The sequence below is a fragment of the Silurus meridionalis genome, chromosome 20 (assembly GCF_014805685.1).
Source record: "Silurus meridionalis isolate SWU-2019-XX chromosome 20, ASM1480568v1, whole genome shotgun sequence".
NCBI classification, from domain to species: domain Eukaryota; kingdom Metazoa; phylum Chordata; class Actinopteri; order Siluriformes; family Siluridae; genus Silurus; species Silurus meridionalis.
Window position 1 is genome coordinate 12,444,156 of NC_060903.1, and position 24,050 is coordinate 12,468,205.

A 24,050-nucleotide genomic window follows, 5' to 3' on the forward strand; every position below is an offset into this window, starting at 1 on the left:
AATACCACCACTATCACATCGCAATTATAGAAACCATCTATACTATACAAAAACGCAATATAAGAACGTGTGGCATTACAGAGAGAGAGAGAGAGAGAGAGAGAGAGAGAGAGAGAGAGAGAGAGAGAGAGAGGCATTTCACATATGGGGGGTAAATTCCATTTTACTAAAGCAAGAAACCAAGACAACTCCAACCCTCTACACTACAACTCCAGCTGTGCCACCTACATACTCTGGAGCAGTCCAAAATCAATATTTGTATAATAACATGACAAGACATAAAAAAATTAAAAACATAAAAATACAACCTACTCACCAGAGATCAGACTTAAAATATTTTGCACCGCTCCTCAGAGGCTGTAAGCCCGTGGTACCGCTCGTAGGCACTGATCTGGAAGTGGCAAACAAACCCTTTCCTGGGCTGAGACAAGCTAGCTGGTTTGGGGTTGGCCAACCTCTTGTCTAGCTTTTCTTGAAAATGTATTTTTAAGTATGTCCGAGACCTGTATATTTACAGTACAAAAATACATTATTGTGTTACCTCATGTCCAGTCACAGTGGTCTCTTTCCTTCCAAATTCTACATGACATTTAAAGCAAAGACAAGCTCATCTTTCTTAGGTTTTCTGCTCATGCTGAACCACAGGGCAGTTAAAAATGCTCAGAACACACTCTGAGCACACACACTTTCAACACATATAGGAGCTGACAGATACCCATGATTGGCTAGGGTCAAACTCCCAATGACAGGGTGACAATGTGTCTTTTGCATCAACTTAAGTATTTTGATGATACCACTGAATCCATTACACTACAATAGTAATTAACTTAGAAATCGAGTTATTTTTTTCAAATACACTGGTTGTCTTTTATTTATCAGTAATAATCTGGTAATAATCAGTAATATTCTATGTAAAGGTCAGTGATAAAGCCATAAGTCATAATAATCAATTTATTTATAATTACAATTGATAATAATGTATTTATTGTTGTTATAGGCTCCAGGCTCTTTAGCAGAGACGCCCGAACTAGGGCCTGGGACCAAAGTTGGCTGGGGTGCCCTTTAATTGGCCCCCATCGTGCCTTATATGAGTAGAATAATGAAAAAAAGAAAACCAGGTAAAAAAAAAATGACAAAAATGTTCATTTCTAATTTACAATAAACATATTTTTTTTGCTTTATTTTGAAGCTTCCAAAAAATTTTTTTTTCCCAAAAAAACATTGTTCAGCTTTTTCAAAGTGAGTGGTTACTAACATGCAACATTTAGGCCCTCAATCAAATTAGATTTTTGTCCCTTTATAGAAAAACAGATATACACAACACATCACATGACTTGTTTTGAGAGGTGTTACTGCTAGAAATAACCAATCCGTATTTACTGTATCATGCACATTCTGTGAGAGAAAATTCTTTACACACAATCAAGACTGGTCAAGGTTATTGTGAGGAGGGAGTGAGCATGCAGTGTGAGCAAACTAGAGCCTGTGATGACCTTTAATTTGCACTGCTATGCATTGTATGTGTAGAAAAATGGGGAAATTATGGGGAAAAGCCATTGACACAAATCAGTTTTAAATCGAAATTAATCATTGAGAAAATAAATGAATTCGATTTTTTTTGTTACATGCATACTTCAAGGTGCAGGTACTGCATGCTTTGTGACATTAATTATAGAGAGGTTGGTGCAGTGGCAAAAAGACAAGAGGAAATCTTCTGTGTTTTGTTTTTTATAGAATACAATATTTGTTCTTGTAATGCAACTTTGGGCCCTCAATCAAGTTTCTTTTTTGCCCCCCCACCTCTTTAAAGAAAACTACGGCACTTCTGATCTATGCATTTCAGTTGTTGCCAAATGCATGCAGCTTTTCCACCTCATTTAACTTGACACACAGATATACACAACACACCACGTGACCTGTTTTAAGCGTGTTTACTGCTAGAAATATCCCACCTGTATTTATCATGCACACTCTGTGAAAAAATAATAATCAAGACTGCTTAAGGTTATTGTGAGGAAGCAGTGAGCGTGCAGTGTGATGCACCCTGGAGTCATCCTCAAAACTTTCGCGTGAAACTTGGCAGCCTGAAACACTCACTGTACCTCACCGTGAAACGGCAGGAGGAGCGCACGAGGCACGGGACGTCTATAGCTTTTTTCCCTTCTCATTCAAACAACGGACAGGGCGGAGCTAGAGGAGAGAGAGGAGCGAGAGAGAGAGAGAGAGAGAGAGAGAGTCAGCGCGAGCTTGACTGTAGACAGAGTTGTCGCTGATGTGCGCGCCACCACGCCGCAAGAACCAAGACATTGCGCTCGGAGGGGACGGCGGATCGCCGGAACTGCAGCGCGCGTGAACGCGGACTCGTGTGTAATCTCTGAAACAAAGAAGTGTCCTCTCCTCGCCGGAGACAGAGAGAAAGAGGGACTCCAAACTTGACTTTAGAGAGAGAGAGAGAGAGCGAGAGCGAGAGAGAGACTGCGATCTGTACTTGAGACAGAGAAAAAGAGGGACTGCAATCTGGATTTGAGACAGAGAGACATAGAGAGAGAGAGAGAGAGAGAGAGCGAGAGAGAGAGAGATACTGCAATCTGGAACTTAAGACAGAGAGAGAGGGAGAGAGAGAGAGAGAGAGAGAGAGAGAGAGAGACTGCGAGCTGGACTTGAGACAGAGAGAGAGAGACAGAGAGAGAGACAGAGAGAGAGAGACAGAGAGAGAGACAGAGAGAGAGAGAGAGAGAGACTGCGATCTGGAACGGGAGTGTTTGAAATGGACAGCGGATTGAACATCTGTAATTAGAGCACTGATCAAGACCGCGACTGTGTGAGGTTTATGAAGTCCTCTTGGGCTCTTGGCAGGATCAGGGATCATGGATAACTTTTTTACAGAGGTAAGCTTCCTGTGAAATATCATTCATATCATGTGCATCGTACAGAAGTTGTTGTGACACGCTGGGACAAGCGCTGGACGTCATATTTATTGCAAAAGAAGGAGAAATCCCGCATTCCTTCTTTTATTTCTTCCTTCTCTTCCTTCATCCTTATCACGTCCGCGTTGCGTTTATTTCTTCTAGACACTGCGCGCGCGTGTGCGTGTGTGTGTGTGAGGGAGCCGGTTGCCGGTTTGACCAGGGTTAAACAGTTTGGAGCGCTTCCCGGAGGAATTCTCTGGCATTTCCTTACCTTTTCTCCCGTTTCCTCTCTCCAGTCCAATAGCTATTATTAGGCTGCGCACTTCGTCTGAATCCAAAAGCAACCCCATGCCTGGTGCACCAACCACCCGATTTTACTGCCCACAATGTGCCCAACGCCCTGCATCATCCTCAGGCCTGGTCATGTCACCCAGCAGCACATCATAGAAGCATTTGTTTATGACCTTGAGGCTGTATGGGGGGGCTTGTAGTGCTATGAATAGATTAGATGCACTAGTAGTTAGAAGAAAATACAAACATCAAATTATCTTCTTTTTGTATTTTATTTTAAAGTGCAACTTATTTGCAGCTTATTTGGTCAACTATATTTATACTTCATTATTTTAGTATTTAAACAATTGTATCACTATGAATTGAAATGCATTGAAATTATTCAATCTGCCAAAATCCGCAGTCCCAACTAATTGATAGGTCACTTCTAGCAATATAAATAGTATATGTAGTTGGAAGCAGAGATGATCGAAGTCCAATATTTTCCCTTCAAGAAGCTTCTATAGTGCATAATCAGTGTAAGGTTAAATATAGATTTACTTCTTAATTTTTTCCATACAGCCTTTTTTACTTTCCTGTGTTAGATGTGGTGAGATACCCAAAACCATGTACCATACATGTGCATGAAAATTGCTATGTATAAGCAGAATCACTGAAAGAGATTTGACCTTTCTATTTTTTGTACCTCGCTTGTCTTTATAATTGGCCGCATTTGTGACTCTGTCACAGTTTTGATCATCTCTCAGACAAATGTGGAAGAAAAGTATTTTTATATTTCATACTAAAATAGCTGAGAGTGCCTAATTTGTCTCTCTGCTCAATATAATCTGTGTCTGTTTGTAACTCTGGTATGGGTTTTGGTTCGCATGTTAACACTATTAGGTATTAGGTTTATTTTGACAGGCCAAAGACAACATTAGATAATAAAATGTACAGAGAATGCAAATCGGTCGATGCTATAGCTATAGATTTGTTATATGCACTCTGTTTCAGCTAGATAGATTTAGAATGCTAGCTGGCTCTGTATAGATCGGAGATGCCCAAACTAGGGCCAGATGACCTTTTAAAAATGGCATTTGGAAAAACCTTAAGGACCAAAAACATAAGGAAAAATAAGGACCAGCTTTAGAGACTCATTAGAGGTCACTGAATAGCTACACATAAACTTCATTGTACAATAAATTAGATTTTCTCATTAAACTACAACTTTAAAAATAAAACTGCATTAGATTACAGAGTTTTTTATAGATTTTTTTCGATCGATTTTTAACGTGTAATGTTAAAATGAACCGTGATAACTTTATAAACTCAGTGTTTGATACAGTGCAACATTTGTTTTTCGGCCCACGGCCCTCAGTCACGTTTGATTTTATGACCCAATCTTTGGGAAAGTCCCTATATTCATCCTCTGCTATGTGAAATTACAGCATGCCATATCTTTTCCCTTCTGTTTTAAATAGCTAGCTAAAGTTAGGCGAACAGCTCATCCTACAGGACACATGCTGTCCTGTACAGTAAGAGCAAACCGACTCATAATACCCACAAAAGACGGGCTTTTTTTTTAAAGGCTTTTCCCAGTCATTCCATGGTAAGGAATTGTTAGAGTCAAACTAATAAAGTGATTATTTGTTTTGCTCATAACATTATGATGTATTCCTCCAGAGGTAGTTCACTTTTTCAGAGAATGCAACTAATTTCTATCTTCTTAATATTGTCATAATGCTGTTTCATTTCTTCTTCAAGCTAGTGCCAGTGTATTAAATGTGCTTTTTGGATGTAGCCTGATATTCCACTGTTAGTGAAGTAAATATGGCTGACTAACTGTTTACACTCTCTCTACAGTATAGTGTGTATGATGAGTCAATAAAAGGGTGCGGCGTAGTGATGTCAACACCTGGAGAGTTCCTCTAAATCACCTGTGAGCTGTTCATTACGCAGATGGTGGCTGTTTTTTTTTTTTTTTTTGACGAAACCATGACGTGTTAGAAAATGTTTCACAATCTTTTGAGGTACCATGTAGTCATCACTAGTGTTTCTCTCTCTCATCTGGACTTGGAATATCACCAAAGATCAAATTAAAAGCCCAATTTTTGGCGAGTGAAATGGCTCCTGTGCAGCCAGGCTTCGCTTGCTAGTGTCAAATATCATCAGGCTGCTGCCTATCTGCTCAACACAAAAGAGCCTTTAGAGTCTTTAAGTGAAAGGGCAAAGGCACGCGGAAGCCGGTTACTCACAGGCATGCACATTTATACGATGAGAATTGTTTGGAGTAGCGGTTTTCAAAGTGCTGTACAGAAACCCCCAGGGCTCTTAAAAAAGGCTAATAAATTGTACCTTTCTGTGTTCAAACACTTGTCAGTGAGATTGTCACTGATGGATATGTGTTTCTGATACACTCCTTCCTCCTAGAAAAGTGAATAAAGTGTGCTTTTGCAACTTTAAACTTTTGCAAAAAAAAAAAAAAGAAAGCATATTTGTGTTGCTTGGACCTGTACATTTACATAATTTGAGTTTAATTTCTGATTGGCTGCTCAGTTTGGTAATGTAGAGGTCAAATTAAAAGTATAAAAGTGATTGTACATTTTATTTTATAACTGGCATGGGGTAGGTAATGAAGATTTCGTAAATTAAAACGTTGGTGAATAGTGAGTATTTGATAGTTTAGCTATATATTATAAATTATAGCTATAGGCTGTAGATTCTAGCCTACTAAAAAGCCACTAGGGTATGTTTTTTATTAGCGTTTTTTAACTATTTTTTATTTAAGGTAATTCTCAATTGAGTGTAGAAAGAGTGTGAGGCAGTAGGAATTACGATGAGAGCAAGCGTATTACTTTGGAAGTCACTGAATTCTCCAACAATAAGATCACTTGTAATAAATGTAAACTGCTGATTACTTTCTCTTCCTGCTTCTGGCTGAACGCCTCCTAAACGGTTTAATAAATAATTATTTAAAGTCAAGCCAAAGTCCACACCCAGCAGGTGTGCTCGCCTGGAGATCTACTGGTCTAGCTGTATTTTTGTTTGTACTTGTGCAGCTGCCTGTAAGCACCTGCATTTTTTTAAAATTCGCCCCGTGTGTGTGCGTGTGTGTGTGTGTGTGTTTGGTTCTAATTGAGCTGATTTAGCACACTCACTAAGGTCAATGTGTTTCTCCAGCAGTTAAGGTTTGATTCCTGCTTTCCTGTAACTGCCATGGCACAGTAACATGCAGGAGGCCAAAAGTATGCAAGATTAATTTGACTAACAGCTACGATGAAGTGATATTAAAAAAAAATCTTGAAAACATAGGTCTCTTAGAATTAGAATTAGAAATTAGAATTAGGCTTTTGTTTTAAGATCATTTAACTTATTGTTTGCTAAAAAAAAGTGGAGGCTTGTGATAATCGAAACTACCACACTTGGTTTGTATGTGTGTGTTCTTTTACAAACATTTGTGCACTGTATAAATTGGTGTTCAAATCAAGCAGTTTGTTTTTGTAGACGAAAAATAGACGTTGTGGCACAAGCAAAAACAGGAAATTACCTGTCCTATGTTAAATGCAACCATAAATATAAAAAAATCATGGTCAGTTCTTCTTAATAAATTAAGCATTTTAATCACTGGAGGTTGGTTCACTGTGGAAAAGTTGAATAGCAGACTTTTGGTCTGTTTTGTTAGATATAATCTATAATCAATAATAATCTACTTTAAGTTTTCTTGTATAGAGCATCATTAAGTGGTAAGAAAGGTGTATCATGTGGGAACAAAGGAACACAAGTCTACAAAATGACCCAACAACGATAGTAATACAAGTCTAATGTGTGTGAGAGCATATGTCTAATCCTGTAGCGCAGCAGACAGATAATGAGTGTCACTGTGTCAGTGTGTCGCTTAGACTGCGTGTGTGTGTACGCGTGCGTGCGTGCGTGTGTTAATGCATGCGTGTGTGAGTTCTGCTCGTGTGCACGACTTACTAAGAGCTCAGAGAGTAAATTTGGTCAGTGAACATCATGTGGAGTTGCCTGGATGTTGTAACAGGCGATGTTGTAGCACTGTAAAACGTGTCACGAGAGACTCTCAGTAAAGCTACAAGTCAGCGGAAAACAGAAACACGCTCATTCTTTTCCATCGTTTTTCTTTTCTCTCTCTCTCTCTCTCTCTCTCTCTCTCTCTCTCTCTCCCCATCTCTTTTTCGCTCCAGATCACCCACCCTTTCTCTCACTTCCTGTAGAGCTGCTGTTAACATTCCAAGAGTCTCTGAAACTGCCATTTGGTCCTCACACACACACACACACACACACACACACACACACACACACACTAAAGGGTTTAGTTCCTATAATACCTGCTCTACCCCATACTCAGCCATGAAACATAATCCCCCTTGTTATCCTTCCATGCTTGGTGAGCAAAGTAAAACACACACACACACACACACACACACACACACACACACACACACACACACACACACTTTAATCACATCTATGACCCAGGCTTATTTTCTCTGCTCTTTCTAATCATTTTAACTCCAGGAAACATGCACACACACACACACACACACACACACACACACACACACACACACACACACACGCACTCCAAATTACAAGTAAGGGCCCAGAAATGAATGAAGTTATCATCATGTCCTAGCTGTGGTTGATTTTTATGAATTTAATTCGATTTCTATTAGTCATTCATGAATATATAGGGAACAATTTTAATAGTCATGGTTGTCACTTGGGAATATCTGAACCAAAGCTGATGCTGCTAGACACTTCATCTAATTTGGATTCACCTAAATTGTGTAGTGTGACTTAAAGTGAGCCTCTGGAACAGCTTCAGTGATGGTACAGAGTTCTACAAGACTCAGGAAGAATAATTGAGGTGAATGAACTCTAATCCACTAAAAGATATATTTTGATGGTATATTTTGATTAGGTAGGGATCTAAAGACATCAAAAGGCATAGCAAAGCATTTACATCAGGGTAGGGGGCCATCCTCAAAGATCCCACTCCAATCCAAGTGTTTCATCATAGGGTTAAAGCTAAACAGACAGAAGAACAGCTCAGACAAGTGGGGACACGTGAGAAACATCAACCATAGCAATACACTCTCCTTTACAGTATAACAGGGCACTTTATTTTTTTAAATTGTCATCGTGTGAATATTAAAAATTGACAATCTAACCGTTATCTAAGTATTACAGCCTGTGTTATTTTGTTCATCACTAGCGCTAGCTAATGCAGGCTGACTAGCTAGTTTATGATTCAGGTTCTATGGGTAACATGTAACAAAATCTGTTACCTGATTGTGCCATAAACATGAAGTCCCTTAAATGACAAATAGGAATGTTTTGATAAGAAATCACAATTTGACATTTAAGAGAAGCTTGTAAACCACTTAGAATTCAGTTCAATTTGATTGTTTTATTGTTGTTTAGCACTTTTAAAGCAGTTTTACAAAAAGACATGGATTAAGAACCATAGAAGACTTCAAATGTTTAGTTGCATAAGGGGACTTTAAATGTAAATATGTGGTTTGCCTTTACTTTGTAAAAACAGCTTGTGCGCACAAACACAGGTCCATATACCAGCAATAACTGGGTTGAAACAGATCTTTCAACAATGCTCTGTATCCCAGCTGACACCTGCTTTCTCTAACACACACACACACACACACACACACACACACACACACACACACACACACACACACACACTAACATACACACAAGCGTCTACCTCCATACATCAGACAATTGACTCCAAAAAGTAGGACAGTTAGCCACGTTCCTAGTGAGTCTGTGTGTGTGTGTGTGTGTGTGTGTGTGTGTGTGTTTTGCAGTGGTGGACAGTAAAGAAGTAAATGTAATTCGTTACTGTACTTAAGTAGCTTTTTCGCATATCTTTATTTACTGAAGTATTTCCATTTGGGGAGACTTTTACTTGAACTTCACTACATTTCAAAGTCAAATATCTTTTAATTTGACAAAATTTTGTGAAATCACTCGTTCCTTTTTATTTGAGTGGATAAAAACGTAACTTGTTTTGATTGGCGCTTGGTGTATCTACTTAGCAGGAACATACAGTTCAGCTTCAGTTCAACAGCAAGCAGAAAATTTTGAGAAGGAGTAAATGATGGAAGAAACTCCTGACTCGAACCCCCCGCAATTTATTTTTAGTAGTTTAAAAGAAGGTTTTTGTCTTACGATAATTTTTATAAATATCAATCAGTGTTTGACTCATTAATATCATTCTGTTTAGAGTCTTTTCACATAAACTGAGTTGATTAAGCAAAGAGCCTTGTGATAAAAATAAAAAACCATTATAGCTATAATAAATCATAGTACTTTTGATACTTAGTATTTTTAATGACAAACACTTTTACTCAAGTGAAAGTTTAAAGGGAGCACTTTTATTTTTATTAGAGCAATATTTTACCATACTGTATCTTTACTTTAACTCAAGAACATTGCTTGTGTACTTTGTCCACCATTGTGTGTTTGTTTGTGTGTCAAAGAAGGGGTGATAATTGTTACAATTATAATATATAGCTATATACAGGTTTAGATTCGGTTCTGTTCAACCTCGTTTGCATCTACAGTAAACTCGTCTACTGGGGGGAAAAAACGCATACATCTGCTCGTCAAAGTAAATGAAAATCAGCCAGAACTGTTTATTTAATGAGAAGTTAAATAAACATTGAATAAACTTACAAGGTAAACAAATGATCCATCACTGTAGAGACGTGTGGTCACCATATGTGGCTCCAAGTGTGCATTTGAAAATACAGTGTACACATCTGGGCAAAAAAAAAAAAAAGGAACTAGCAAAATATGAGACTTTTCATGGTGTTAGAGACAAATCATTGGTCAGGAAATGAGCATGAAGGAAGCATATGGAGTGCTGAGACGTCTTGTGCCTCCATTTACCTGTTTTTCCTCAAAAAGTGTTCGAGGAAAAGCTAGCAACAGTGAAATTCGCTTCTATTTTTATCTTGTACACCAAGGTCAATCATAAATCTCTGTGTTTACAAATGTATGTATTTTAAATCACCAGGTGTATGAAGTCAAATTAAGAGGATTGTCTGTTCATTCTGTAAAAAAGCTGTTGAGAACTTTACACACGAGAGAAAAGCTACAATATACTAATGTATCTGTTATGGTCCCCTGGTGGTCTAGTGGTTAAGATGCAGCGCTCCCACCGCTGCGACCGGTTCGATTCGGTCAGGAACCATCCCAGCCACTCTCAGTGCGGTCCCAAGCCCGGATAAATTGGGGAGGGTTGCGTTAGGAAGGGCATCCAGCGTAAAACATGTGCCAAATCAAACGTGCGGAGGATCCGCTGTGGCAACCCCTAACGGGAGAAGCCGAAAGAAAGTTTTATACTAATGTATCTGTTACTTTATCTGTGATCATTTATACTCATTTCCTGACCAGTGATTTTTTTTCTTAAGACCATTTAACTATTCATATTTTGCCATTTTGCTGATTTTTGTGCTAATTAAATAGCCATTACTTTTGTTCCCGTCGAAAAAAACTGCCAATTAGATGTATGAATGAATGTAGTTCAGTGACTTCAGAGACAGAGGAGGTCAATGAGTATATAACATCAATGCAGGCTACAGTTCAAACAGAAAGGACACCCTGATAAACACAGATTTACACACATACACAAAAACTCTCTCACACACACACACACACACACACACACACACACACACACAGAAGAGAGACAGAGAGGTCACAGAGTGTGTGAGAGACAAATTCTGGCTTTTAAAGCATGCAGGAATCTTCTCTTATTAATATCCTGTTTTTCTGTTGAATGTATACGATATCTGATCCCTCTCTTCCTGTCCACAAGAGTGATTGAGTTAAGGGGAGAGAAAGAGAGACAGAAAGATGGAAATGCAGACAAAGCAAGTGAGAGATAGTGAGAGAGAGAAAGACGGAGTGAATGAAAGAGACAGAAACAGCGAGTGAAGAGAAAGAATAAGAAAGAGAGAGATTCAGAGAGACAGAAAGAGAAAGAGCAAGTGGAGAGAGAGAGAGAGAGAGAGAGAGAGAAGGGGAATGTGAGAAAATGAGAGACAGAGAAAGCTAGAAAGACAGAAAATAGGAAAATGAGTGACAAATTGAGTGAAGAAAGAGAATGAGAGAGAAAAGAAAGAGAGAGCTAGTGAGAGAATGCGAGAGGAGAGACAAAGAGCGAAAGAGAGAGAGCAACAGAAACAGCAAATAGAGAAAGAGAGACAGAAATCTTCTGAGACAGAAAGATAGAGAGGAGGGGAGAGACAGTCAAAGCGAGAGAAATAGTAAGTGAGAAAGAGACAGAAAGAGTGAGTGAAGAGAGAGAGAGAGAGAGAGAAAGAGAGAGAGAGTTAACTTCTTAAGTCAGTTTCTACTTAATTCAGCAATCAAGCACGATCTTCTTACACACTACGGTTCATGTGTTATTACACACACACACATACATGCACTCTTATGGGTATGTGTAAGATTTTACATAAGTTTTTACATAACCTAGACTATGTTTCAGTATGCGTGCGTGTGTGCGTGTGTGTGTGTGTGTGTGTGTGTGTGTGTGTGTGTAGTGCTGAACATGCACACTAAGCAGTAAGGAGATTAGCTCTGGCTTGTTTCATCCCTAAAGACTGTACAACATGGCAGGAATATTTTTTTAACAGGTCAGGAGAGGAACATAATAGATCAGGCAAAACATCACACACACACACACACACACACACACACACACACACATACATTGATCTTCAAAGAAATAGATTTTTCAAAGGGATATTACCGGCTTTTTTGTGCACATGAAAAGTTCTTTTCTCTGTTCACTCAGGAAGAGTTTGTTGATGCTTTAGTTGGCAAATGATGACCCGTTTGATTGTGAGCGTGTGTGTGTGTGTGTGTGTGTGTGTGTGTGTGTGTGTGTGTATGTGCGCACGCGCGTGTGTGGGTGCGTGTGTGTGCCTGTGTGTGTGCTCTCTTTTAGACGAAGTGGAAGATTTGAGGATTGCTGTAATGTGATTGTTGGAGGATGTAGTATTTATACACCGTATGTCTGTTAGTGCACTTTGCTCTGAGAGCCGTTCCTGTCTGGAGTCCTTCTGCCAGCCAATCAGCTCCCACTCAAACAGGAAGTTTACTTTTGACACACTCGCACAAATTGAGTGTACCAGCCAAGTCAATTACATTCAAGGATCTTTCTTTCACACACAGACACACAAGCAAGTCAAGCCAACATGAATTTATATTCCGGTTACATACACCGACCGGGCATAACATTAGGACATTATAACAATATTACTGGTGTGAATAACACTGATCTCTTTATCATGTCACCTGTTAGAGGGTGGGATACATTAGACAGCAAGTGAACATATTTGTACTCAAAATTCACGGTTTGATACGTACCTCGGTTTTTAAGTCACGGTTAGGTTCAATTTCGGTACTCTTGGGGGAAGAAATGCAAAACAAAAAATATAATAAAATACCTGCTCAGTTCAATAATATATAAAATAAAATATAAAATGATAAATCAATTTAATGCAATACACTTTTTATTATATTTATTAAATTGAGTAATCATTTTAATTGACAGAAATAAAATTAATAAATGGACAAATGTAATATTGTACATTTGTTAGACCCCAATTATGTAATATAGATGTGTATGTAAGTGTGTGTGTTTGTGTGTTTTTAGCATTTAATATTTAATTTTCTAAAGATATGATCTTATGTCAGCATACTTTAACAAATGTCTTTATTTTTTCCAACCTTCATTCATTCACTTCCTCGAATTGTCAGGATTTTCTCCTTGAAAATCTGAGAAATCCTAAAAGCTGGACATAAAGCGCTAAAGAAACCATAGCGCTAGTGTTGCTAGCCGCTAGCCACTTCCATGTATGCACAAAATAAATCTTATTTCCGGTAGGCAGTAAGTAGCCACAGTGACATTGCGCTAACTCTATTTTCTTTGTATATCCCTTGCAGTGTTTTGTATGTTTTTAAGTTTTATAATAAAAAATGCACTAAAAGTGCAAGGCAGAGACTAAACAAACTTGCCATCCGACAGTTAATACGCTCCTGAGGGAAAATTTTCAGTAGGAATACGTGTACTGTTACACCCCTCTGAAGGATTTAATGATGTTAATTCTCGACAGGTCAGGACTGTTGTGGCTGCAAAAGGGGACCAACCCAACATTAGGCAGGTGGTCATACTGTTTCACCTAATCGCCATATAATTCGATTCTACATTACTGACACACATTCGCAGTTCACTCAGGAGCTGCTGATCTGTCGGTGTGTGAGATTGTGCATGCTGTTTGTTGTAGTTGGAGAAGAAAAATGCCAGGATGTTATTACATATCTTCCTGTTGTGACTTTCTGGAGAAAAAAAAATCCCCCAAAATCAAGGAAGGCACACATCAAGGAAAACAAATTGTAATCATGTCATTCGGAATCTCTGATTATGTTCTGAAACTGTAATAATTACTGGTCATTAAGACAAAGGATTTTTTCTTGTAAATTACAGACATAATAAAGACATTATTTGGAATAAAGTTACTGTAATCAGAGCAGGACGTATTAAGTGTTTTTTTTTAACCATTTTCTGTTGTCACATACAGTACATCGGGAATGCATAGCTTTAAGGCATTTGCATGCTTTTGTATGTGTGTGTGTGTGTGTGTGTGTGTGTGTGTGTGTATGCATGTGTACATGTGTGTGTCTGAGAGATAGAAAGAGGGAGGGAAAGAGAAAGTGAAAAATAGTGCAAAACTGGTTTCACGGTTCCAGTAATTAAAGACGAGCAAGCTTAGAAAGAAAAACTGTTTAACGGTAGCTGAATGTCTACACACACACACACACACACACACACACACAGCTTTAAAATAGTTTTTACTTGTTTTCCTGCGTATCTTGTGTGAATCTGGATCATTCAAAGCGACAGTCACTGTTCAAGTTCATGCACAGTGACGTTAAACTGACCGTCTCTGTCTCTTTTTCAAAAAACCTTCCTTTGTGGTTGGGACAGTTCTCACCGAAAACTCAGACCTTATGTTCACAAAAGCCCAGATTTAGAACATTGTACCATCGAGTCAAAAAGTGAAAATTGTTACTTCTATTAACCAGTAAAGTTAATAGTTAAAAAACTTAAATAGAAAATATACGATATATTGAACACTGTATACAGTTTTGTGGGTTGTCCTACTAGGAAACCTTTATACTGTTATATATTTTCTATGAAGGACTCCTTTAACAATCTACACACATTAATCATTAAGAAACATTCGAAAAGATTTCCTTTCCCTTAAGAAACCTTTAAAATAGCAACTAGAAATCTTTTAAAGTGTGATACAATTACGCTTTTTGAGTCAAATTTCATGAAGCCACTTCCATCAGGTTGGTGTGTGTGTGTGTGTGTGTGTGTTTGTGTGTAGATGCCTTATTTGCTTTATTGTGTCTTATTATTACAGTGTATTAGTTACTGACACAAACAAAGCACGGAATGAGAGAAGGGGTGGGTGTAAGTGTGCAGGGGTGTAGTGTGTGTAAGCATAGGTGAGTGTGCGATCGTGGGTGTGTCAGTGGGTGTACGTGTGTGTGTGCGGTGTGAATGTGTATTAATGTGTATGCATAATGCCTTATCTTGAGGGTCTTATTATTACAGGTTATTAACTATTGACACAAATATTATGTTATTGATGCATTATTGATAGGCGCTGCAGAATGACAGAAGATGTGGATGTGCGACTCTGAGTGTGTGTGTGGGGTGTAGGTGAGTGTGAAGTGTGTGTGGGGGTAGTTGGGTGGTTGTTTTGTTGTATGGATGTGTGTGTATGTGTTGTGTGTATATGTGTTAATGTATATGCCTGTCAATATCTTATTTTGAGTGTCTAATGGTTTATAAAAGTTTATTAAACATCGGCAGAAACAAAGCACAGAGAAACACTGTGCCGAATGACAGAAGGTAATACATTAAAAAAGCATTTCATTAAAGATCCAGATCTGTATTTCATAACTGGCAGCATTCGGTTCCAAATGAGTCTCTGCAGGAGCATAGCAACTAAACATAGAATAAATCAGTTGCTTCCACAAATGAAAGACTCATTCTGTACCCAGTGGTTGTGTAATTGTGTAACTAAAATATAAATAACATTAGATGCTTTAAGTGTTAGAGTGTTTAAGACATAAACGTAGAGAATGTATAATTAAATAAAAGTCAATAACTTTCTATTTATTTATTCCAAAATATTCCCCACTACAGTTTTTTTATTCTGGTGTGTTTCTAATAATAACATTTAATGCTTAGCTCTAGTGCAGTGCATACCTGTTCAGGCACATTTTTCACTCTCCTTGATCATAACGTTATGATAAGAAACCTAGGCAAATGATTAAACACATTTGTTTAATACAGATTGGGACACCTGGCATTTTCCAGCTATATGTGGTTCTTCCACAAACTGTTACCATGAAGTTGGAGGCCACAATTCTATAGGATGTCTTCAGATGTGGTAGCATTAAATTTTCCCTTCACTTGAACTAGGAAACCTGTTCCAGCATGAAAGATATTTGTGCGAAAAGCCACCTCCATGAAGATATGGTTTACATGGGTTGGAGTGGAAGATATTTAGTGGCCTGCTATAGAACTCTGACCTCATCCCTGAACACATTTGGGATTAATTGGAACGCTGACTGCACCCCAGGGCTCCTCACCTCACCTACATCAGAACCTGACTTTACTACCACTCTTGTGGCTGAATAACTCTTACAGGAATCTTCACAACCATATTGGAATTGCATATTCAGAAAGCTAGTTAGAAAGAAAAAATGTGCAATGTTTAGGTTTCCTCATACCATTTTTTATTTGTAGAGAGATTAAACGAAGAGTTAAATGTACAGGATAGAGTTTGTGTCTCCCTTCCTTGTTCAGACAGCAGTAGCATGTGAAGCAGTATCACATGAAGCAGAAGCGTCTCATAGCCTGGAGACGACATTACTACAGACGTCCGTGTTTACTCAGTTCTAACGTTGCTACATCAACATGAGCGGCTGATGATTAGCTTATAATCAGGATCAGGTGTTTTACATTGGGGGTTACACAGCACTATCCAGATGTTTTGTGTAGATGAGAATTTAAACTATGCTATTTGAAACCTTCATCTTCAGACAGATGGTCATTTGAGAGTTATGAGACTCTGAACTAGCTTTAGGGATCTATATACAAACTATAATTAGAAAATTAGGGAAGCAGACTACCAGTGATGGTGGCTTTTAGAAGAAAGGACAGAACTAGCTGAAGGAGAAGCTGGTTTTCTAGTATTTTTTTTTTAAGTTCTGTAGAATTTACAATAAAGACTTTCTTGCATAGTGTTCAATAACAGTGACGTAATAGATTTGCAAATTTTGCAGAAAACAGTGTTTCTGAAGAACCCCATTATGGCAATATGGTAATGCTGGAATATGAAGAAATGACCTTCTAATCTATAACTCAAAGCCTTAACTACCAATAAACCACAGCCTCAGTGGTTAAGGCTGCCAGTTACAAATCAGAAAGTTCAAACCTAGGCTACAATTTTTATTTTTATTTTACAGTGTGAAGGCTTTCAGGCTCTACTCCTCTTCCACGATTACAGTCATACTCCTGTGTAACAGCCTACAGCTGTGATTGGACAGTGATTGTATTTCAGTGTAGCGAGACTTCTACGTGCCGAGGAACATGAAATGCAGTGGGACAAGAAATTACGTTTACTTCTAACATCAAGTCCCACTTACCTCACGTATACTGTGTAATCAAGAGAACAGTAGAGCACATAAGCCTCACTAGAAGCATTTTAAACTTCCTCACATTTTGTGCATGACAAATAGTCTTTTTTGTTTAAAAATACTCCTAACTGATTATGATTAAAGAATCGTTTTATATTTCAATAAAGCTACTTACAGTATATAGAGTTATATAAATTAATAAAGGAAATGCATTGGCATTTGTGTAAATTTTTTTGTAAGTTGATTGATTTATGCTCTGACATGAAATCTTTTAAACCGCCTTGCAGCTACTTTCCATAGGATAGCGTGTAAAGTGTGAGGTGGTGGGGCTGTAAAAGCAGGGAAACATAGGCCCCATATTTTCACATTCCAAAGCTGTCTGGAACGAGACATCGCTTATCAGTAGCTGCAATCTTGTGGTGTCCATGTTGAACCCCATTAGAAATGAATATTATAGCTTTCTCGTTAGTTTGGAAAATCACTTGTAATTATTTAGAATTTCTGAATACTAGCTTGTATTTTATATCAAACAGTTGGTAAAATAATCAAAGAGAGTAATTAATTTTCAATACATTTTTATTTGTATGGCGCTTTTAACAATGGACTAGGGCTGAAACCATTCCTTGAGTAACTCGAGTAATTCAAATACAAAAAAATCATCGTTTAGTCTCCACAACCCGCCTCCAGCAGCCTGATGGCTCTTCTGGCCAATCTCAGGTCAACCTCTACATAGAAATGCAGCCACACAAGTTTCCCACTGATCGATCCAAGGTAGCGTTTCTTATTTCCTTGCTCACGAGAAGGCTCTGTCCTGGGCGATGGCAATATGGAGCGCCAATAGCGCCATAACCACGTCATACGCGCTATTCACGAACCACTTTGCAGAGTACCAGACTGGGGCGTCCCTGGCTGTCACAACACTTCCTAAAGTTCTCATTAAATCCCTGTGACATCCTTGAGTGAAGCCACCGCTGCAGTGGAGCATTGTTTACACCACCTACCCTGTCCGCGTCCGACCCTGATCCCCCTAGCGGCCATGCTCATGGGAAGCCTTAATAACTCCCTGGAGGTGGAGGGTTCCCCAGAGTACCTATCATTTGCGGACATGTTTAGTAAATGGGCAGTGACTAGGCTACCCACCCACCCCCCGTGGGACTGCGCTATTGACCTGGTGCCAGGTGCCAAGCTTCCAAAGGGACAGGTGTACCCATTGTCGGTTCCAGAGAGTGCAACTATGGAGGATCATATTCAGCAGGCTTTCCCGCAGGGCTTCATTGCTCCATCCTCCTTTCCCGCAGTTTCCAGCTTTTTCTTTGTGGAGAAAAAAGGAGGGGGACTCCGGCCCCCGCTATATGAACACCCAAATTGCTCCTCTCCTGTATCTGTTCCCTCTAGTCCCAGCCGCCCTGGAGGATTTACGGTCCTTCCAAGCTGATCCTCAGCCTCATCGTCTGGGAGTTGGAGGAGGAGATTCAAGCCGTGGCACAGAGAGAGCCAACTCTGCGGGGCGCCCGGAATGAAGGACATTTGTTCCCGGACCATGCCGTCAGTCACTGCTGAAATCGATCCATGAGACTCCAGGTTCTGGCCACCCGGGGAGGAGACAAACTCTCCTCCTGGCCCAGGCACGCTACTGGTGATCCGGGATGAGCGGGGAAGTCTCACGAGTCGTCCAAGGCTGCTCTGTCTATGCCATCTCTAAGACTCCACAACACTAACCTGCAGGGAAGCAAGTCCCCCTGCATATCCCTCAGCAGTCATGGTCACACCTGGTGATTGATTTTATTACAGATCCGCCCAACTTGGATGGTAACACCTGCATTCTATTGGCTGTGCAAGCTGGTTCCCTTCCGTGGCCTGCCCACAGCCCTAGAGACTGCAGAGGTGCTGTTTCATCACATCTTTCGAAACTTTGGCCTCCCTGAGGAAATCGTGTCCGGCCAGGTACCCCAGTTTACATCCCATGTGTGGAAGGCGTTCTTTGGGCTCCTAGTTTGCTCCTAGTGTGTGCTGGGCTTCCAGCGACCATTGTTGGAGTCGCCATAGATCCTCCTCCCACGGAGAAGCTGGACCAGCTGTAGGTGTACTCCGTCTGAATTCACGACGTAGGGGTACCACCCTGGAATACATCACGGACCTGAGGAACGCTCTTGGGTTGCCAGGCGGGACATGTAAGACCCAGCGCTCCTGGAGGAGTTTCACCCCAACCACCCCAACCGCCTTGCACCTCGGGGCCGCGGGCTCCCCAGGCGCTGAGTTACGGCGTCGAAAGCTGCCCCTGGAGGAGGGGGTAATGTCAGGAAACCACCAGCTATGCCTCCCCCTGCACTCAGCACACTCGCAGCGCCTCACCTTCATACTTATCACCTTCACTTGTCTCCAATCTACGCTCTCCTTTATAAGGTTCTCACTCACTCACCGTCTAATTTACAGTTTATACTAGTGATCGTCCCTGGACTTCCCCTGTTTCGGATTATACCCGTTTTCTCGGTTTGTGCTTTTACCTAAGCTTCTGTTTGTGTACAAGGCAAATAAAACTTGGAATCTTTTCTTCTGCACAGTGAAAATATAACATGCCATACAACCAAAATGCCTCCTGGTCAATCAAAGCAAAATTTATTAAATTTCTTTATTGAATACAAATGAGTTTGACATGGTGGTTTTCTAAAAGTTCTTAGACAGCATAAATAAACAGAGAAAAGCTATATGTTGACCCCCATCATGAAATCCAGGTTGTATAAATATACAAACTGCAAATACCCCACATGCACTGACCTCTCCCTGGGTGATGTTTCATATCCTCTCCTTCACATGGCCTGCATGTGCGTTTCATACACATTGATTGATATAGTTTTCCGACACAGTAACTCTTGTCTGTTTTGTGTTTAACACTGGCTACAATGTTTTTTTTTTATTTTGAGTTTGTAGCTTGGCATGACTTAAAATCAACTTTTTTCCCTCAAATTGCTACATTAATATTTTATTACAGGATTATTTTTAATCGTTCATAATTTTAGTTAATACACTGTTGTATCTGGTGTGTTTGTGAGGGTTTTTAAATGTGCACAGTCCTTGCATGAACATAAGTCAACTGAAAAACTGTTTTGTAGAAATGAAGTAAGGTAAGAAAATAGCATGAGGCTGAAATGATTTGCAAATTTAACATCTATTGTAAGTAAAAAAGAGAAAAAAAAGAGATGCTTTTTCCACCCTTTCCTACTCTACTATTGACACTAGTGTGCTATGTGAGGAAGGTTTTGAACATACACATTGTCAGGCTTTGTTGTTTGGGATTCAGTGAGGATGGCCAGGGGCACAGCTGTCATATAGCAGAGCAGGCTAATCGTTTGGTGCAGCTGTGTGTATGTGTATGTGTGTGTGTGTGTGTGTGTGTGTGTGTGTGTGTGTGTGTGTGTGTGTGTGGCAAGCAGTACAACACAGTAGATTGTCTGTGTGAAAAAGAGGAAACATGGAGACAAACGAATTGAAAAAGACACAAAGACTCATTGCTATAGTTGCTTCTTTTAAATGAGCACATTTTCAGCTGGGAAAATGCTCCAGTTTTTTACACACATTTTAATCTAGTCATTACAATTCTGTGTTTCTAGTAATGTATAAGCACCCAAGCCAGCCTTTAAATAAGAGAGCTAATCGGTTAAATGAGAAGCAGTGGGTCCAGGATGTAGCATGAGCATTTCTTTAACTCTTTAACTGTGTGAAGTGGTCTTGGCATTGTGTGTGTGTATGTGTGTGTGTGTGTGTATGTGTGTGTGTGTGTGTGTGTGTGTGTGTGTGTGTGTGTGTGTGTGTGTGTGTGTGTGTGAGAGAGAGAGAGAGAGAGAGAGAGAGAGAGAGAGACATGGCATCTTTGTGTGAGGATGAAAATGAGGTTAAAGTTCATTGCGCTGTCTTGGGCAGTTGGATTCAGAACCATTCATGCCTGTCCAAATCACTGTGTTTATCCTATCAGTAAATAGATTGATGGGAAAGGTGTGTGTGTGTGTGTGTGTGTGTGTGTCTTCTGGCCCTGTTTTATATCCGGCGGTTTTAACCTTGTGGATCCCCCACAAAGAAAACTTTTTTTTTCTCAGCTTTAATTTAAATGAATTCAATATAATAAATAATAATAGGGATATATTTTAGGAATGGCTTAGCATTAATTAGTTACAACAAGTGTAAGACATGGGTGTGGGTGTGCATGCTTTATTTGAACACATTAAAGAAAATATACAGTATATATATATATATATATATATATATATATATATATATATATATATATATATATATATATATATATATATATGAAGTGGTACGCATTAATAAAATTTGTGCCGTTAAAACGAATTTGCGTTATAGCTTTATCAACATATACATTTTGAAAGCCCTAAGATATGCTGATGTACTGCTGTACAAGCTGCACATTGACTACTCTAAAATATATCCAAGTTTCCTTTCAACTGTATTGTCTCTTAAGAAGATACTAAAATGGTTGCTGAAATATGAGTGGTGTACTTACTTTTGTGAGATACTGTACATGCACTATATGGACAAATATATTGGGATATCGGCCTTTTCCAGCCACATTTGGTTCCTGATCAAACCCTCAAAACTGCGACCACAAATGCCCCTGTGCCCAATGCCTGCTCCATGAAGCTATGATTTACATGGGTTGGAGTGCTATAGAATCTGACTTCAACCTTATTGAGTCTTTAATGCTATGCCATTGTCATGCTGAAACAGGTTTGGGTCTCCTAGATCAAGTGAAGGGAAAATATAATGCTACTGCATCCAAATACATCCTATACAATTGTGTGCCTTAAACTTTGTGGTAACAATTTGGGAAAGAACTTCATATACCTGGGAACGTCAGGTGTCCCAATACTTTTGTTCATATAGTATGTATGTAAGATAAAAGTACAAATCCATGCTTATTTATGATGTATCCAATAAAGTACTACTTTCACAAATGTTAATTGAGTAAAAGTATAAAATATTTGGTTTTGATGGTAATAAAATATAAGTGAATGTAGTAATTTTTAAAAAATTATATCTTTATAATTTTTTATGATTATATTTATTAAGCAGACTAACCAATTCACCAGCGTGATCTCGGGTTACAGCTGGGTAAACAGCTGGTTAATGAGAAGTGAATGAGTTTCAGGTCACAACTTGCAACATGCCAGTCAGCTGATCCTAATGAATGCACACTGAGGCTGTGTTTCTAAATATGCATGAATAATGTGTGATCTCCTAGAAAGCAGGCTGCTATTGGGAAAGGGCAATGTGTGTGATTAGATAGATAGACATAATATTCACTAAAGAGAAATAGAAAATAAATAAATAATTAAATGGATTTCAGAGATGCTCATAAATAATACAACAATTCCTGCAAATGATATGTATATAATAAAATGTCTTTGTAAGATATATATATTAAAGTGTGTGTGTGTGTGTGTGTGCTTTTCAGGGTTCTCGTGTGTGGCTCTGGGAGGAGGATCAGTATTGGGCCAGCACTGTAAACTCCTGCTCAGGTGGCATTGTAGTTTTCCGCACAGACTATGGACAGGTAAAGCCATTTGTGTGTTCCGGGTTTTGTGCGTGTTGTTTGTATAAGCAGGTAATTATTCAGAAAACAGTAGCTTAACATCTGCTCTATAGACTCCAGAGAGGACACTCACCTGACAGTTGGGATGGTTTCATTTAACACACACACACACGCACGCACGCACACACACACACACACACACACATGCACACATGCACACGCACACCTACACACCTACACACACACTAGGGGATAAAATGGTATTTAATATCAAGAGGAACTCATACACAATCTTATTGTACATGTGGGTACAAATACAACATCTGGTGAGTGTTCATTCAATAAATCTGCACGCAACATGAAGCCACATTCTTAGCGACAGCAGCAAGTGACAAAGCCACAGCAGGCTATTTGTATTGAGATTTGCTTGAGTTTTAATTCATGCAAATGAATTATAATGTGGTAAAATGACAAATCCTGGTGATAGGCTTAAAACGATTTCTGACCTCATGAATCTTGTGGTACATGTGTTATTTGTACTATAACTTCTTATGAGTATACAGATATTATGAAGCAAAATAAAGCTGGAAAAGAAGCAGCAAAGAGGTTGGTGTCCATGTAGAGTCTATAAGCTTGTACTGCTAGTTTGTTAACAGTGCTAAGACAAAGCCAGGCACATGTGCATTTACATCCAACAGCTCATTCGCACTCTGATTAGTTTGTGATTTAACCCTCCTAATAAGTTTGCATATCAGTTGCATCAATAATGTTTGCAGGTCAGTTGTAACCCTGTCGCCTAAAACCAGCTTTAAATATACACTATATGAACATAAGTACTGGAACACCTGAGATTTCCAGCCATATGTGGTTCTTTCTCAAACTGGTACCACGAAGTTTGAATATACGGTGTGTTTGAGTGAGGTAGCATTGCTTTTTTTTCATTTACTTGAACAAGGAGAACCAATGGGCAGCTTGACAATGCTCCTGTGCACCAACCACGCTCTTTTCAGAGTGGAAGATCTTAAATGGTCTGCTATAGAGCGCCGATCTTAAACCCAGTGAACACATTTGGTGACTGCACACCAATTTTCCTCACCCCACATCCATAATTTTTCCAGCAAAAATTTCTACAAGCACACTAAAATCTAGTGGAGCATCTTCTCTAACAGCAAATTAAGGGTGATACGCATTTGATGATCAGGTGTCCACAAATGTTTGTCCATATATTGTAATTTTTATTTGATCCTAATCACAATTCATACATTTCATGGCCATCATCCTCTATTATGGATTCTGGAACGTCATATTTAATTTGAATATCTTTAGCATGTGTACTTTTGTTCAGGACTTTGCTTTATAAATAAAATGTACTTTTATGTAACCAGTCAATATTTAATGATATAAATACACTATGTGGACAAAGTTTGTGGACCCCTGACCATCCCATCCATATGTGATTACTGATCATCCTATTCCAGATGTAGTGTTTTTACTGTTGTAATAAGCTCCACTCATCTGGAAGTCTTTCCACTAAATTCTTT

The 24,050-nt window shown here is 39.1% G+C and overlaps 1 protein-coding gene across 1 annotated transcript in view; it reads left to right on the forward strand.

Moving 5' to 3' along the window:
* Positions 1-2,634: 2,634 nt before the first annotated feature.
* The window catches only part of myo10 (myosin X), an 80,893-nt gene continuing 59,477 nt past the window's right edge, over positions 2,635-24,050 (forward strand). Inside the window, exons 1-2 of the mRNA XM_046876193.1 lie at positions 2,635-2,888; positions 22,432-22,530. Coding sequence (XP_046732149.1) covers positions 2,868-2,888; positions 22,432-22,530 — 120 coding nt within the window. The 5' untranslated portion in view covers positions 2,635-2,867. The remainder of the gene's footprint in view (positions 2,889-22,431; positions 22,531-24,050) is intronic.